Source organism: Panthera uncia, chromosome X (assembly GCF_023721935.1).
Source record: "Panthera uncia isolate 11264 chromosome X, Puncia_PCG_1.0, whole genome shotgun sequence".
In the NCBI taxonomy this organism is placed as follows: Eukaryota; Metazoa; Chordata; class Mammalia; order Carnivora; family Felidae; genus Panthera; species Panthera uncia.
The window spans coordinates 55,142,845-55,161,397 of record NC_064817.1 but is presented as its reverse complement, the minus strand read 5'-3'; the positions used below and the strand labels follow the sequence as shown (position 1 = coordinate 55,161,397).

At 42.0% G+C, this 18,553-nt stretch overlaps 1 protein-coding gene across 4 annotated transcripts in view; it reads right to left on the bottom strand.

Moving 5' to 3' along the window:
• Positions 1-18,553, bottom strand: part of TAF1 (TATA-box binding protein associated factor 1) — an 82,846-nt gene that overhangs the window by 54,578 nt on the left and 9,715 nt on the right. For all 4 annotated transcript variants that reach the window (XM_049643929.1, XM_049643930.1, XM_049643932.1 and 1 more), the window contains exons 9-24: positions 17,990-18,166; positions 17,370-17,497; positions 17,163-17,270; positions 16,865-17,038; positions 16,227-16,400; positions 15,892-15,996; positions 13,407-13,607; positions 13,092-13,233; positions 12,129-12,259; positions 11,381-11,461; positions 5,744-5,893; positions 5,457-5,576; positions 4,772-4,947; positions 3,991-4,169; positions 2,086-2,299; positions 1,464-1,629 (exon numbers count right to left, since the gene is read on the bottom strand). In XM_049643929.1, coding sequence (XP_049499886.1) covers positions 1,464-1,629; positions 2,086-2,299; positions 3,991-4,169; positions 4,772-4,947; positions 5,457-5,576; positions 5,744-5,893; positions 11,381-11,461; positions 12,129-12,259; positions 13,092-13,233; positions 13,407-13,607; positions 15,892-15,996; positions 16,227-16,400; positions 16,865-17,038; positions 17,163-17,270; positions 17,370-17,497; positions 17,990-18,166 — 2,426 coding nt within the window. The remainder of the gene's footprint in view (positions 1-1,463; positions 1,630-2,085; positions 2,300-3,990; positions 4,170-4,771; positions 4,948-5,456; positions 5,577-5,743; positions 5,894-11,380; positions 11,462-12,128; positions 12,260-13,091; positions 13,234-13,406; positions 13,608-15,891; positions 15,997-16,226; positions 16,401-16,864; positions 17,039-17,162; positions 17,271-17,369; positions 17,498-17,989; positions 18,167-18,553) is intronic.

The window sequence follows — 18,553 nt, the reverse complement described above, 5'->3', positions numbered from 1 at the left end:
AGAGCGTGTATGGAAATGACACATTAAAAATAAAATACAGAGACTGGGCGTTTAAAAAAATTTTTTTAATGTTTATTTATTTTTGAGAGATAGAGACAGCGTGAGCAGGGGAAGGGCAGAGAAAGAGGGAGACACAGAATCTGAAGCAGGTTCCAGGCTCTGAGCAGTCAGCAGAGAGCCCAACGAGGGGCTCGAACTCACGAACCACAAGATCATGACCTGAGCCGAAGCTGGATGCCTAACCAACTAAGCCACCCAGGCACCCCCAGAGACTGGACATTTAAAAAAAAATCAAGTGAGGAAGAAAAGGGAGAGGATTTCTACCCTCAATTTAAGTTGTAAAGTATGAAAATGTTAAATATGCAGGAGAAAGTCTCTTGGAAGCCCAAGGTATATTTCCAGTCCCAAGGAAAAGGATAATACCAAGTCTCTATCTCAGCTTTGCAACTGACCTCAGTTTCATCTGTAAAATAGGGTCAATACTCTATCATATTTATTGAATACCATATATAAGAAAGGAACTTGAGGGGCGCCTGGGTGGCTCAGTCAGTTAAGCACCTGACTTCAGCTCAGGTCATGATTTCACAGTTTGTGGGTTCAAGCCCCACATCGGGCTCTGTGCTGACAGTTCAGAGCCTAGAGCCTGGAGCCTGCTTCAGATTCTGTTGTCTCCCTCTCTCTCTGCCCCTCCCCTGCTTGTGTGTGCTCTCTCCCTCTCACATATAAATAAACATTAAAAATTTTTTTAAAAAAGAAAGGAAGTTGAAAATATTTAAAGACCTTGGTCCATGTTACCAGCAATTTACATTTACTGAGAATTTCACAGTTTATAAAGTGCTTCTCATGCATTGTATCCCTTACTCCAACAACACTATGAGACAGGTATTGTATTTTATAGAAGAGAAAAACACGTATGGTAAGGTTAAGGTCACAGAGCAACTAAATGGCAGAACCAAAACCCAAAGCCAGATCTTCTGTTTCCAAGTCCATGGCTCTTTCCACTATATCGTAGTTCCCTCATTTTATTGTATACATTACAGTTACGTTGTAGAGTAATATCTGAAATCCTACCAAAGTTATGGAAAGCAACCTGTACTGTAGGCTTTTTTCTGTTACTTCTTTCAATATGTACAATTTTAAAAAGGTGTGTGTGTGTGTGCGCACGCGCACACACACACACAGATGTACACATAAAAAAATCTATCTCAACCAAACCTATCTCAACTCCTAGGAAATATTTCCAACTGATGAAGTATAAAATTAATACCCCATGGCATCAGATTAAGTTGTTGGTACCAGTCACACCAGTACCGGTAACACCTGCCTGACAGCCACACCAACTCAAACTAGCTTTCCACAATACTGCCCTCATTCCCAGTTAGGGAGGATGCCAAAAGCTAAGGGAAAAAATATGCTTTCTTCCTTTGCCTTGTTAGCTATGATTATGCCACATTAATACTTACTTTTAGGTCAGGACGCTCCTTCATTTTTTTGGGTTTCTTCTCAGGAGGACCCTTAAGCTTCTCCTTTTCCTGGTTCCGCTTCAGCCGCCTAAGCTGCTCTTGAATCCTCCGCCGTTCCTTTCGCATCTCTTCTCGATGCTGTTCATCAAAAAGGGCAAACTTTCGACTAAATGACAAGGAGGGAAATAGAACAGGACCATAAGCAAACAAGCCAAGAAGACTGTCCTGACAGCTAAACATCTCACAACTAAAGTCATCCATCCACACAGAAATAAAAGGGGCTGCCTGGCACTCCCACCTCCCCCGCTCATCAGCCTTCCACATGCCAGGAGACACCTCTCTCAGAATGAGACATCCTGAGTAATCCTGGAGAGTTCTGCCAACCGACCACAATGCAAAGGACCCAGGTGGAACTGAAGATTCCTTTATTTGGTAGCAAGTCTGAAATTCTCCCTGTGGTTTGGCTCTGTTCAAACTCAAAGGCACCCAGTCAACACAGACAGCCAAGGACAACTGTACAGAAAATCCTGTCATTAAAACTCAAGCAGCTACCTCATCCCCCTTCCCCACCTCTTTTTAATCATCCTCCTTATAATACTGGAAAGTGGTGAGTCAAACTCACATGAATTCCTCATCTTTTGTGGTCCGTATGCGTACATAGGCATCAATGACAGCTGGCTTTCGAACTGTCTCACAGCGAACATACTCTTTCCCCTCTTCATCTCGAAATGTGCGATAAATCTTGAGACAACGCCCAGTGGCAGAAGAGTTAAGACTAGTCACAGAAGCTGTGTCATCATCTCTGTGATTGTTTCCTGATGCTGCTGAACCTGCTGCTGCAAGGCAGAAAAAGATTTCCACACATTCCCCCTACCACCCAAACAGTCCTTTTCCTGGAGTTGAGTGGAAACCTCGAAGCTCAACATGTCACAAAAGTATGGTTCTACAGAAAGCATCAACGTCACCACCAGCCCGAGGTATACTGATTTGTCCTTTCCTGACTTCATTTTACCACTGCCAATGTTCCCATTTTTTATTAAGTACAAGAAGTTCTGAAAGGACCTCAAAGAACTATATGTTTGTTTTAGGGGACAAAAGAACAGTAGCTGTATTCGAAGTCCTCTGAATAGCAAAAGAAAGTCTAAGTAGCAAGTAGCTGATATTCACGTTAAAGAAAAGCACTCAATGGGGCGCCTGGGTGGCCCAGTAGGTTAAGTGTCCAGCTTGGGGTCAGGTCATGATCTTGCAGTTCGTGGGTTCGAGCCCCACGTCCGGCTCTGTGCTCAGAGCCTGGAGCCAGCTTCAGATTCTGTGTCTCCCTCTCTCTGCCCCTCCCCTGCTCACACTCTGTTTTTCTCTCTCTCTCTCTCCAAAATAAACATTAAAAAAATAAAAAATTAAATTAAAAAAAGCACCCAAGCACCAAGGGGGCAAAACTGTCCCAGAGAAACAAGTCCAGAGTCTCAAGGCCTACAGTATGCTTCTCAAACTTTAATGTGAATGAATAGGAATCGCCTGAGAATTCTCATTAAAATAGATTCAAATCCAGTAGGGTTTGGGGTGAGGCCTAAGATTCTGCATTTCTAACAAGCTCCCATGTGATGTAGATACTGCTGGTCCAGGACCACACTGATGGAAAGGTTTTATCACATCTTTACAAAGTAGTATGAACACAAAATTACATAAAGCTTTTACAGAGAGGAGTAAACAAAGGAAACACTACTAGGAGTGAGAACAGTCATTCAAATCTTCATCTGGAGTCTTTATCCCCTCTCTCACAGTATCTACATCCAAATTTTAAATTGCCTGCTTGACACCTGTACTGGGAAAAGTCATGGGCATCTCAAACTCCACATGTTACTTCTTCCCTTCTCACACCTGGTTCTTTCTCTGAAATTTACCACTTTAATCAATGGGACCACCATCTTCCTAGCAGGCCCAGAATGAAATCTTAGGGTCACCTTGATTTTTCTCTTTTCATTCCCAATATCCTTATCCCAAACCAGTTCAGGCCTTAATCATCCCCACCCTCAACTTCTGCAATTTTTGGTTGACTTTTAACTCTTTTTAGGGTCTAAGACCCCTTTGAGAATCTTCTGAAAGCCATGGATCTTCTCCTCAGAAAAGGCACACTTGTACAGAATTTTACATGTGATTTCAGAGGGTTCAAGGGCAACTCCCCAAATCCATCCACAAATTCTGTATTACAAACTCTTCCTCTCGAGGAGGAATGCCCAGAATGCTCACATGATGTACAGCACTGCTAGCCCTGGCTTGGGCAGGCCTGATACATACGAGAGGCAGGTAGTGGACTGACCAGAGGCAGGTAGTAGACTGGCAGCATGTCTTCCATCTGTGCCCCACAGACCTACAGTCCAGCTTGCAGTAATCGCTCTACCTCATCTACAGACCTTTCTACACTCATCCCCTATTTCTTCTGCCTCCAGCTTTGCCTCAGTTATTAGTCTGCAGTTAGTTACACTTTTTCGATCCTTCTCTTTCTTGCCTGTGAAGCCACTACCCTCACCCAGTAGCATCCGCTGCAGTTCCTTCCGCTCCTGCTCCTCCCGTTCACGTGACAGCTGAGAGCTGGTTTTCTTATTCTGCAACATATTCTCAATGTTCTTTCCCATTTCTTCAAAGTCACTGTCTTCAGCTGAGCTGCTGTCTGTGTCGGTTGATAAAACTTCGGTTGATGACAAAACTCTAAAAAGAGAAAAAACAACGTGAAGCTAAGAGGAGGGAAAATATGAAAGTGTATAAAGAGCTGAAGAAATACGGTTTTAGGCAAGAGGAGGAAATTGGGAAATCAACCTTAAAAAGGAATACCTCAAATCCACTAAGATATGGGGGCCTTAAGAGAAAAGGGTTCCAAAGTTTTCCTAGACATCTGTCAATAAAGTCAGTTTGAAATATGAAGCAGCACAGCAACTCTTTCAGAATTCTTTGAGAAAAACTGAGAAACATTTTTAATAGTGCAATACCACCCTCTCACAAGTAAAGCCTTCAGAAAAAACACTCACTATCCCCTATCACCACTGTAATAACTGCCAGAATAGAAGCCACAGAATAAGCCACAGAAGTTGCCACGGAACCTAGAGCTCATACCTAGCACCTCTTGCCAATTCAAAACCTTTGCAGAGTTGCTCTGAAAGGAGTAGGTGTCCTAGCAGTATTATGAACAAATACCACCCGATATCTCAGATACCTGACCCCCTAGTCACATGATCAGGTAATCTCCTCTTCATTATAATACACTGTCCAACACCCCTCCCCTATCCGGCTTGGATTTTCTAAAACACACACACTTGTTCTGTAGGTCAAAGATGCGCTGACATTCCTCTTTGTAACGCTCTTGATGCTCAGCCACAGAAAACCTTGATCCACGGGCAAATTTACTCATGGGCCCCTCTCCAGAGCGGGCCTGTTCTGTTGACATTGTGCGTACCACATCGATCACTTCCCAACGGGACAACTTTTTAATCTACAAAAGAGGTAGACACACACATATACATAAATCCTCAAATATTTCAAAGAATAAACCAAGGCACACGCTTAGAGAGATAGACTTACAGAAATAAATAAATAAATAAAAATCATCCAGGAGCACCCTAATGGCTTAGTCAGTTAAGTGTCTGACTTCGGCTCAGAGCATGATCTCACTGCTCGTGAGTTTGAGCCCCACCTTGGGCTCTATGCTGACAGCTCAGAGCCTGAAGCCTGCTTCAGATTCTGTCTCCGTCTCTGCCCCTCCCCTGCTCGCACTCTCTCTCTCAAATATAAAAAAAAAAAAAATTAGAAGTTTAAAAATCACCCAAAGCGGGTTAAACAGAAAGCTTTGAGAAAGCTAACTCCTGAAAAAGTATCCAAGATCCAGTATACTACAACCTACACCACAAAATTATCCACATACTTCCTTACATCTGCCTCCCACCTTTTCCCTCTATACACAAAGCCCCTAGGAAACTCAAAGTTTCCCTCTTCCATACTCACCTCTTCCTCAGGCACGCCAAATTTACGTAGAAGCTGCTTGGCATTTTTCAGAGAAAGGCGACGGAGATCTGCATCTGTTCCTGTCACTGTCTTCTTCACGGGCTGAGGCTCCTTATCATCCTACCTCAGACATAAAACAAAACAGACAAGAATTGTAATAAGCAGAATCCCTTATAACAGGCATCTAAGTCATCCTGTCAGTTAGGTGTTTTCCAGATCCTCCACTCCTTAACTTCCATTTCTTCCTCCCTTGATATTTTAGCTTCTAGGACTTCAGATAGTCTCACCTTCTGCTGTGTTGGTTTGTTTGGAATCTTGACATAGGAGAATCCTTCACCACACCCTGTAGGATCTGCCACCCCAGTCACCTCCAGGAGACACTTGCCCTTCATGGCAGCAATGAAAGCCCTTGTGGTGTTCCAAGGAGCAGTGCGAACCTGAGGTACAGAAAAAGATTCTAAGGACCGTGGGAAATGTGCTCTATGTCTAGCCATACTTAGAAGGTTGGGGTGCCTGGGGGCTCAGTTGGCTGAGCGTCTGATTCTCGATTTCAGCTCAGGTCATGATCCCAGGGTCATGAGATGAACCTGGGTCATGGGATGGAACCTGGGTCAGGCTCTGCACAGAGCACGGAGCCTGCTTAAGATTCTCTCTCCCTCCCTCCCTCCCTCCCTCCCTCTCTCTCTCCCTCCCTCCCTCCATCCCTCCCTCCCTCTCCCCCCACCCCCTGCCCCTCTGCCCTGCCTGCACTCTCTCTCTCTAAAAAATAAAAAAATTGGGGCGCCTGGGTGGTTCAGTCGATGGAGCATCTGACTTCTGCTCAGGTCATGATCTCATGGTTCGTGAGTTTGAGCCCCATGTTGGGCTCTGTGCTGACAGCATGGTGTGTGCTTCGGATTTTCTCTCTCCCTCTCTCTCCACCCCTCCCCTGCTCGTGTTCTATCAAAATAAATAAATGAACTTAAAAAATTTAAAAAAGGAATTTAAATAGAAATCAGGATGTCAGCCAGCAGAAGGAAGAATATGTGGAACACTGGGGTACCCTTCAGTCTCATATCCCTTGGGATATACTGAGAGTTCTCAAAGATAGTGTAACCACCCTCACGATGCTCAAAGAGGTTACACTGATGATGCATTTGATTGCCCCATTGCTCAAATGGCTTCTTTAGAATGACCAACATATTCTATAATTAAGTGATAAGCATGCTTTACAAAGCACTGGCCTTAACTCTAGCAGCACCAAACCACAGGTGCTTGAACCACAAGTCCATTCTACCTCTGCCACTGGTTTGATCAAAAATGTCTGTCCTCTTCTGGGACCCTGAATAGGATTTACTGACTGCTGCCAAATAAAGACAAGAGGAATGTGCTTGTCCACACAGACCAGTTAAGAGTATATACATGATTAGCTACAAAGTAGCCACTTCTATTCAAGATTCAATCCTGAAGGCTACTTAACAAAATCTTTAATTTCTGAAATTCTCAGATATCCACTCATTTTTTCACTCCAACCTCAAAAGAACACCACGACTATGTTTCTTCACTCACTCTGACCTCACTACAATCATTCACTGATTTAACAAGTATTTTTTGAACATCTACTATATTCCAGGCACTACTTTCTCATGGATCTCCTACTAGTGAGGAAGAGACAAATAACCAACCAAATTCAATACCACACCACCAGTGCACTGACAGAAAAGTAAAAAGTGCTACCTGTACATTAAGAAGGGAAGAGTGATGATCCAATATGAGTAAAGGGGGGGAGTGAGGACAAGAGTCGGGGCAAGCTTCCAAAAGAATACAAACTGCAGGGGCGCCTGGGTGGCTCAGTCGGTTAAGCGACCGACTTCAGCTCAGGTCATGATCTCGAGGTCCGTGAGTTCGTGCCCCACGTTGAGCTCTGTGCTGACAGCTCAGAGCCTGGAGCCTGCTTCGGATTCTGTGTCTCCCTCTCTCTCTGCCCCTCCCCTGCTCATGCTCTGTCTCTCTCTGTCTCAAAAATAAATAAAAACATTAAAAAGAAGAATACAACCTGCAAATGAAGGTAAGATAGTAGAGGAGTGTCGAGATCATATTCTAGGTAGAGGGAAAAGCAGTTGCAAAATCCCAGAAGGCAACAGAAAGAAATTTAGGAGACCAAGTGAACTTTAGCATATTTGGAGCTTAGAGTACAAGATGGGCAGTGGCAGGAGATGAGAGGAGGTTAGAATTACATACAAGACCCAAATCATGTAGCTCCTCGTAAATAACATAAATAGCTTCTAAAAGAAACAAGGACCCAAAGGAAGTCTTTGGGCAAGAAAGTCATATATACGATCAAAATTTTGTTTTAATTTTTTCTTTTATTTTTTTAATGTTTATTTACTTTTGAGAGAGAGAGAGTGTGAGAGAAAGAGAGAATGAATGGGAGAGGAGGGGAGAGAGAGAGAGAGAGAGATTTTGAAGCAGGCTCCAGGCTCTGAGCTGTCAGCACAGAGCCTGATGTGGGACTCGAACTCACGAACGAGATCATGACCTGAAGTTGGATGCTTAACTGACAGAGCCACCCAGGCACCCTTTAAATTTTTATTTTAAAAGGTCATTCAACTTAAAAAAAAATGGTGCTGGAATAATTAGACATTCATATGCAGGAAAAAAAAACCTTAACCTATACCTTGCATCCTATACAAAAATTAACTCAAAATGGATCTAAATATAAGATCTAAAACAATAAAACTTTTACAAGAAAACATAAAAGAAAATCTTTGCAACCTTGAGTTAGATAAAAATTTCTTAGATATAATATCAAAACCACAAGCAACAGAGAAAACTGACAATTTGGACTTCTGCTCTTCATAAAACACTGTTAGAACAATTAAAAGACAAGCCACAGCCTGGGAGAAAATCTTTGCAAATCACATACCCGATAAAGGAGTCAGACCTAGAATGCATTAGAGAACTCTCAAAACTTAGTAAGAAGAAAATAAGCAACCAATTCAAAATAAAAGCGGACTTAGGCACCTGGGTGGCTCAGTCAGTTAAGCATCGGACCCTTGGTTTTGACGCAGGTCATGATCTCACAGTTCATGGGTTCGAGCCCTACATCAGGCCCTGTCTGCACTGACAGTGTGGAGCCTGCTTTGGATTCTCTCTCTCCCTCTCTCTCGCTCTCTCAAAATAAACAAACATTAAAAAAATGTTTTAGGTGGACTAAAGAGATGAACAGGGGCACCTGGGTGGCTCAGTGAGTTAGGTGTCTGACTCCTGACTTTTTTTGGCTCAGGTCATGATCTCACAGTTTGTGGGTTTGAGCCCCGCACTGGACTCTGCACTAGCAGTGCAGAGCCTCCTTTGGATTCCCTCTTCCTCCCTCTCTGCCTCTCCTCTGCTCGTGCGCTCTCTCTCAAAATAAATAAACTTAAAAAAAAAAGAGATGAACAGACACTTAAGCAAAGAACATATCTGGATGGTAAATAAGCACATGAAAAGAAGCTCAACATCCTTAGCCATTAGGGAAATGCAAATGAAAACTGCAATGAGAGACCACTTGAAATCTGATGGAGAGCCATGATAATAATTTTTTTAAAAAAGGAAAAATAACAAGTGTCGATAAGCATGTGGAAAAACTGGAACTATCATACACTGCTAATAAAAATGTAAAAATAATTGAAGTCACTGTGGAAAACAGTCTGGCAGCTCCTCCAAAGGTAAAACACAGAATTACCATATGACCCAGTAATTCTACTTTTAGGTATTAAACCAAGAAAATGTGTCCCTATCAAAATTTATACATACATATTGATAGCACTTTTATTCATAACAGCCAAAAACAGGGGACAACCAAAATGTCCTCTCATAGGTGATCAGCTAAACTGTGATATTATGGAGCACTACGCAGCAATTAAAAAGAACAAATGATCAATAACCTGGATGAATCTCCACATAATTACAGAGGGAAAGAAGACAGATGAGAAAGAATATATACTTTCAACAAATGATACTGGAAACAGAATATCCATGTGCAAAATACTGAAGCTGGACCTGTACATTACACCATATACAAAAATTAACTCACAGTGGGACAAAAACCTAAGTGTGTGAATTAAAAATATAAAACTCTTAAAAGAAAACATAGAGGAAAAGCTTCATGACACTGGAATTGGCAATTTCTTGGAAATGGAGCCAAAAGTATAAGCAACGAAAGAAAAATTAGATAAATTGGACTGTATCAAAATTAAAAACTTCTCTGCATCAAAGGATACAACAGAATGAAAAGGCAACCTACAGGATGGGAGAAAATATTTGCATAGCGTGTACCTGATAAGACATTAATAACCAGAATATATAACAAACTCCTGAAACTCAATAACAAAAAAACAACCTGACTCAAAAAAGGGCAACGAACTTGAATACACATTTCTCAAAAGAAGATCTACAAATGTCTAATAAGTATATGAAAAGATGCTCAACATCACTAATAATTAGGGAAATGAAAACCAAAATCATAATGATATATCACCTCACACCCATTAGCACGGCCACTATCAAAAAAATAATAACAAGTGTTGGCAAGTGTGGAGAAATTAAAATTCTTATATACCATTGATAGGAACATAAAATGCTGCGGATGCTTTGAAAAAAACAAAGTCTGGAGGTTGCTCAAAAAATTAAAAAATAGAACTACCATGTGTTCCAGTAATCCTCTTCTGGGTATATACACAAAAGAACAGAAAATAGAATCTTGAAGAGATATTTGTACAACCACATTCATAGCAGCACTATTCACAATGGCTAAGAGGTGGAAGCAACCCAAATGTCCATCAATGGTTGCATGCATAAACAAAATGTGGTGTATACATATAATAGAATATTATTCAACCTTAAAAATGAAGGAAATTCTGATATATGTCACAAGACGGATGAACCTTGAGGATACTGTGCTAGATAAAATAAACCAGTCACATAAAAACAAATACTGTATGATTCCACTTAGCTAGAGTACTTAGAGTAGTAAAATTCATAAGAGACAGAAAGTAGAATGGTGGTTGCAGAGGCTAGGGAGGGAGGAATGGGGACTTGCTGTTTAATGGGTAACAGAGTTTCAGTTTTGTGAGATGAAAAGAGTTCCAGAGATTGGTCATATGATGGCGTGAAATATACTGAACGTTACTGAATTGTAAACGCTTTAAGGTTAAGATAGCAAATTTTATGTTATGTATATTTTACCACAACTAAAAAAATGAAAGAGTACTTATTGTACGAGTCCATTTATCTAAAATTCTAGAAAACGTGGGGCGCCTGGGTGGCACAGTCAGTTAAGCTTCCGACTATGGCTCAGGTCATGATTTCGTGGTTTTGTGAGTTTGAGCCCCACATCAGGCTCTGTGCTGACAACTCAGAGCCTGGAGCCTGCTTCGGATTCTGTGTCTCCCTCTCTCTCTCTGCCCCTCCCCGGCTCACGCTCTGTCTCTGTCTCAAAAATATATAAACATTAAAAAAATAAACAAATAAAATAAAATTCTAGAAAATATGAACTGATCTATAGTGACAGAAAGCATCAGTGGTTGTCAGGGCACAAGGAGGGTGAAGAGAAGGGAGGAGACAGAAGAAAGGAATTTCAAAGGGACACAAAGAAACTTTTGGCGATGACAGATATATTATCTTGTTATGAGGATTCACAGGTATACACATACATCAAAAGACAAATTGTACACTAAATATGTGCTGCTTATAGCATGTCAACCTTATCTCAATAAAGCTGTTTTTTAGAAAAGGATAAATGGGGAGTGCCTTGGTGGCTCGGTCAGTTAAGCGTTGGACTCCTGATCTCAGGGTTGTGAGTTCAAGCCCCACGTTGGGCTCTGTACAGGGTGTGATGCCTAAAGAAAAAAAAAGAAAAGGACAAACGGGACACACTAATAAAAATCAGTGTAAAGCCTTACCTCATCATCAATCTTCATCTGGAAATCTTCCTCATTTTCTTCTTCTGGAGCAAAAAAGGACTTCTCACCATAGCCAGCATCCTGAAAGAGCACAAATCTACGCATGTAAACCAATCAATAAATTAGAAAAGACAGAGTACAAATTTCACTAAGTACCAAGTATAGAATATATGAAAGTAAGTTTCTGCACAGAGAATAGATTCTGTAAAGTCTTCAATGTATCTATCACCATTCTACATCCTTATTACACTTCAGGGTACTTGCCAGCTGATATATGGATAGGTAAGACCCATAAAAGAAGACAGAGGTGCTCATTACTGCAGACTCAGTAACTCAGTGGTCTAGCTGCGCTGTCCCACCCCAGATCTAGGGGATAAGGACACTGTGCCTTCTCGAAAGCACATGTCTGGCATCATCATCTCAGCCTACCTGGAAGGCCATGGAAAACAACTGAGAAGTCTTCCCTGTTTACATGCCTGTCTTACAAAGAACGAAGCTTAAAGTCACCACCCAAATGGATGCAACAATATGCCCTAAGTCCCTCATTAAGCCTTCCCGCTGATACTCAGCTACACTGTAGTTTTCCTCAGCACCAATGTACACCGAGTTCCTCACATAGTTTGAATTTTCAAATAAATGGTTAATAATCTAGTAACCATCACTTCTGAGTCAGTGGGGATAGGCTTCAGCCTCATCTCTCTGGGAACGATCCATAGGCAGAGGTAGTACCCAAGAGGAAAGTGTTCACCTTCAGCCGCTGCTCTGCCGCTATCATGCTGTAATAAGCACAGCACTGCTCTGGAGACACCATAGCTCTGATCTCCTCTTCAGTTGGTAAACGAAAATCAGATTTCAGCACCCACCAATTTGAGTCCATCCCTAGAAAAAGCAGAGAGAATGAGATGGTACTGAATTCCTAAGGCCCTTTCCTCGGCAGCAAGAAGGATAACAAACAGGGGTGCCTGGGTGGCTCAGTCAGTTAAGTGTCCGACTTCAGTTCAGGTCATGATCTCATGGTTCGTGAGTTCAAGCCGCACGTCGGGCTCTGTGCTTATAGCTCAGAGCCTGGAGTCTGCTTCAGATTCTGTGTCTCCCTCTCTCTCTGCCCTCCCCCACTCATGCTCTGTCTCTCTCTTAAAAATAAACATTTTCTGGGGCACCTGGGTGGCTCAGTCGCTTAAGCGGCCGACTTCAGCTCAGGTCATGATCTCGCAGTCCGTGAGTTCGAGCCCCGCGTTGGGCTCTGTGCCGACAGCTCAGAGCCTGGAGCCTGTTTCAGATTCTGTGTCTCCCTCTCTCTGACCCTCCCCCATTCATGCTCTGTCTCTCTCTTTCTCAAAAATAAAATAAACATTAAAAAAAAATTTTTTTTAATAAATAAACATTTTCTAAAAATTAAAAAAAAAAGAAGGATAACAAACCAAGACCAAACCACGCAATGTCCCATAAGGTCTAGCCATGAACTCCAAAGAACACCCCTGCTGCTAGGTTCCCTCCATCTCATGTAAGACATCCAACACGCAGTGAACTTCTTGGTAGGCCAAATCAAAAAGTAATCAGAGCCTCCATCATTAGAAGATTTGCTACTTCCTTCTTTTGATGACTATCAATTTCTAATTCTGGTAGTTATATACTGATCCTTTAACTGTGAGCCTGAATTCTTTTCCTGGAAAGAGGCGAAGAGAACAAATAATTAGGCGCAACTGATGACCTGTGCGTTTGAAGTCAGCGCAGAGCTTTAGCCTCTTCCGGATGCTACTTTCTGAGTGAGAAGGAAAGGCTTTTTTGATATCTTCCATTCGGATCCGCCGTGGCCGATCTTTACTCTTCCAGAAGAGGCGGTAAATAAAAACCTGCCCAAAAAACAAACGTTTTTCATTCGGCAAAGTAAAGGAAAAATAAAAGTCCTTGCCAGGGCTCCTTCCCCTGCTACGCCCCTATGTGTTTTGATCTTTCCTGATGTGCCCCCAAATCCACATACCCTATTATGTGCACCCGGACCCCCTCCCTATTCTCTCATTCTTACCTGGAGAAAGTCTCGAATATGTGTATTAGCCCTTTTGGAGTTGGGCCCAGGAACTTCAAACAAGGGGCACTGCTGGCCGACCACAAAAATATCCACTAATTCTCGAATATAGTAACCTTGTCTTGTTCGAATGATAAGGAAGTCCGTTTCTGGCATCTTATGAAGATAAATTGGGGCACGAAAAAGATTGTTCTCAAAGGCCTAACAAAAGTAAAAACACAAAAATTATATACAGAGAAGCCCTAGGAAATTCAGTGAACAAATGAGAAAGGAAAATCAAGCTTGTTTGCTCTCCATCCCCATAATACCATCTAAAATCTCTCCAGTAATATAAACAAACTGTAATATGGAATGTCAAACAGGACTAGAACAGTAACTTTTTACCCACTGGCTGCCTTTAAGAGTCAGTAGTAGGGGCCCTGCCTGGGTGGCTCAGTCAGTTAAGCTTCCAACTTCAGCTCAGGTCACAACCTCGTGGTTCGTGAGTTCGAGCCCTGCGTCAGGTTTTGCGCTGATGGCTCAGAGCCTGGAGCCTGCTTCGGACTGTCTCTCTCTCTCTCTCTCTCTCTCACTCTGCCCCTCCCCTGCTCGTGCTCTGTTTCTCTCTCTCTCTCAGAAATGAATAAACATCAAAAAAAAGAGTAGTAGGGAAACTACAGGATTTGGATTCAGATGACACTGGCTCTGCTACTCACTGTATGAGTATCTCTGAGCTTAACTGTCCTTATCTACAAAACAGAGATACTTTAAAATGCCTATAGCTTGTAGGATTCCTGTGATTATATATGAAAATCACCTTATAAACTAACAAGTATTCTATTACAACCCTAGACCCCAGTATAGCCTGACATAGTATAAGATCGAAACATTTGTTAAATAAGTTAATAAAATGACAAAAACAAAAATAAATGAAGGCATGCTGGAAAGACAGACTAAATACACAGGACAGAAACATTTGACAGAAACATTTGAGCTTCTTTAAGTAGCAGCCATATGGGGATCAACTGTCACATGAAGCCTGTGACTCTAAGGAAAGACTTCTCAGAAAATCAGACAGGAGGACAGAGAGACCTTCAATGTATGGATGAGTATAGAAAATTCTAAGTGGGGGAAAAAAAGAAAATTGTAAGTGTGAAATGGAGAGGAAAAACAGCATTACAGAAGATAAAAAAGGATCTTCAAAAGACTATAAAAGTAGTCACAGAAGAAAGGGAGGGATTGGTAGAAAATCTCAACAGAATGTGAACAGGGAAAGGAAAGCCAGGAAAAGTATAAAGATAATACTCAAAATCTGGTAGGAAATGGACTATGAATGTCAAGGATAAAGAAAACAATGGGCTCTGCAGATGCTTTAGGGGAATAAGCAATAGTAGTGATAGAATGTAACTAGGATTAGGGGCGCCTGGGTGAGTCAGTCGGTTCAGCATCCGACTTCAGCTCAGGTCATGATCTCGTGGTTCATGGGTTCGAGCTCCATGTCAGGCTCTATGCTGACAGCTTGGAGCCTGGAGCCTGCTTCGGATCTGTGTCTCCCTCTCTCTCTGTCCCTCCCCCGCTCGTGCTCTATCTCTCTCTCTCAAAAATAAATAAACATTAAAAAAAATTTTTAAGTGCTCAAAAAAAAAAAAAAAAAAGAATAGAACTAGGTATAAGAGGAAGGAAAATGGTTAAGACTACCAAGAGAAACTAGGTGGAGGACAAAACACAAGGTAGTGCTAGAGATGTCCTCACATCATTGTGTGTGTGCCTCTGTACTTCCCCTTAACAAAACATGTATAAAGCTAGGTTACCAGAGGGCCTCTCTACACCCATCAGAACAAAGAGGTAGGTAAAAATACTTCCACCGTAGCCAGGGACTATAAATGGCATGGTTCAGGTGTGGCTTAATACTCAAAATGACATCAATAAAAACATACCAAATGTACAGAGACGAATTAAATATTAATTAACTACAGTAAATTATTAATCCCATTTTGACTCCCCTATGCCACCCAGATGTTTCTGGATTTCTTACCAGTGTATATTTTCAAAAAACTATTTCAAATTTAGTTTACAACATTATTAGGAACCAGTTTTAATAGAAAGACCAAGGGGCGCCTGGGTGGCTCAGTCGGTTAAGTGGCCGACCTTGGCTCAGGTCAAGATCTCGCGGTCCGTGAGTTCGAGCCCCGCGTCTGGCTCTGTGCTGACAGCTCAGAGCCTGGAGCCTGTTTCAGATTCTGTGTCTCCCTCTCTCTGACCCTCCCCCGTTCATGCTCTGTCTCTCTCTGTCTCAAAAATAAATAAACGTTAAAAAAAAATTAAAAAAAAAAAATAGACCAAAAGAAAATTGGATGATTATAATCATTTGGGATCATACTGATCACCTCCATACTTGATATATAAGCAGTACTTCAATCAACTAGAGTTGGTTCTTTCTGGGCTGATTAGCGCCTCACCTGTCAAGGTCCTTAGGAAAGAATTCTAACAGGAAAGAATCCCTTACCTGCAGTAATTGGCCAGGATGGAGAGAGCCCAGGAAAGGAGATGTATGGCAGTAAACCGTTTCTCCGTATTTACAATCTGGGGCTCCAGGATCTTTTCCAGGTTTCTATTAGGAACACAGAAGACCCAGCTACTATCACAGAATGTAATCAATAAGCCTACACAAAATATTCCTCGAGCACAGCATTTCACTAATATTACTAGCTACAAAAAAGATACCATTTCTTTCTCAAGATATTTACAGTATAAAAAAGAAAAAATACACGTTTGCGAATTATTGCTGGATACCTAATTACAGCTATATTGATAACAAAGATTTTCTGAGTAGAGACTCACCCTCTTGTAGTAGTTCTTTATCTTGGTTGCCATGCCAACCTGCATCATCAACGGTCCATTTTCTTCACTGTATTCTGCAAGAATAAGATCTCCATCTTTGCCTGTGAGGTCCTGAGGTGTGCGCATAAAAAACATCTCTCCGCCACCAGAAGCTTGTCTCTCTTGTTCTCTCATCTGCCCAAAACAAAGAGAATACAGTCCAGCTCCCGACAGCACAATGACTACAAACTGATGCTGCTCACTCTAAGACAGTGCCACCAAAAATGATTTTACCTTGCCTTTTATTCCAACTTCACTGCCAAAAGTTTCAAACATCAAGTTGAAACTGCGAACACTTACTATCCCAGCACCTAGATACAACTTTACATTTTACCTTATTTGTTTTGTCTAAAACTACATCTATAGATTTTGCTGAATCATTTTTGAAAGTCGCACTCATTATGACACATCCCCCTTAAGTATTTTCATGTGCATCTCCTAAGAATAAGGACATTCCCCTAAATGAGCACAATAACATTCTATCACATCTGAGGAAATAGTAATTCCCAAATACCATCTAATAATATCCAGTCCATTCCCTGAATTTGTACTCTAATGTCTTTTATAGCGATTTTTTTGTAACCAGAGTTCAATCATACCTTAGCCTTCTTTTTGATGTGCTTTAGCAAGGGCTGGACTGAGTGGGGACCTGGCTGAGATAGCGCCCCAAAGGAGTATTTCTTCAGAGGTGGGCGATGGAACTGCCGAAGTTTGATGGGCCCCATGTGGGTAGGAAAGAAGGGCTGTCGTAACTCCACGGCAGGAATTGAGTGCTAAGACAGGAAATACACAGTTCAAATTAAATACTAACTTCAGCCTACGCAAGATTTACCCACATCCTCCATCAAAACAAGGCAGCAGTTCCCATCCATCATAGAAAAAAAATGCTACCTTTACCTGGATAATGTTTCCTCCAAAGGTGCCACGAAGACCCTGTTGCTTGGGGTAGTAATACTCATCATTGGAGAGATTCCATGGATCTTTCACTTCTGGCTGAGACATGTTCTAATGATAGGACATCAAATAAACCTTAGTCAGGCTACCCTTCTCCATTGCATTTCTTTGTTCTTCTAAACATCCCAAGTCCCTTTTCCATTCACAGACCTGCTGCGGTTCTTCCTTGATGACCCCTGTTTTCCCTAAGAGAATTCGACTCTTCTTCAGAGAGGATTCCTTCTTACTCTCCTTGGAGGGGGAGTTAGAGGTGGCCTCTTCCTTTTCATCAGGAATTTCTAAGGATGAAACAAAAGTCACTCTGGAGATGTTATCCCTGAAGACTCACCTTTTCCTACGGATACCCTTACGCTTCCTACCCAGATCTTTTATCGTATCCCAGACCACTTCTAGGCACTCTAACTGAATTACACTCCTAGAATCTCAAAGGTACTACTTTCCAATGTTCCTACATTAGGAGTTTTCCCTAAGCAAAACAGAAATACTAGGCACTAACAGCCACAACTTTGCTCTCTCAAACTGCTACCTAGAAGCTCCTAGTCTTTTTATTTTTACTTATTTTTTCAAGTAGGTTTCACACCCAATGTGAGACTTGAACTCACGACTCTGAGATCAAGAGTCACATGCTCCAGCCGACTGAGCCACCCAGGTACCCCAAGAAGCTGCTAGTCTTGGACCTGCCCAACATTTCTGATTTCCCCCTGCCCTTTGACATTAGCAGCAAGCTGTCAATTATGGAGAGGGAACACTGGCCCCTACCAATATCATACCCAAAATGAGGTTCTCATCATTGGGATCAAGTGTCAAAACAGGAGGCTCTAACAGCCGGGGCATAGCCTGAGCATCCCAGATGATATGGTCCTCCCAGCGTCCATACACCAGCTCCTCATTGTCAATGGGAAAGATGGAGTACCAAGGCTTGTCATCATCCAGGGTGGCTGCAAAACCTAGTCAAAATAACAGACAAAACATTTATTCCCCTTTCAATCATGATTCCAGCAAAGGGAAGAGAAGCAAATGGTAGTAAAGTTATTCATGTGGCTACTTGAAAAGGAACCTAACGCACACAGTATATTTCACACTTTTAAAGAAAGCTGCAGACAAAATGTTCATTCCAATATTTTTTAGAAGAATCAAAGTTTAGGGGCACCTGGGTGGCTCAGTCAGTTGAGCCTCCGACTCCAGCTCAGGTCATGATCTCATGGTTCCTCAGTTCGAGCCCTGCATCAGGCTCACTGCTGTCAGCACAGAGCCCACTTCAGATCCTCTCTCCTCCTCTCTGTCTGCCTCTCCCCCACTCACGCTCTCTCAAAACTGAATAAACATTAAAAAAA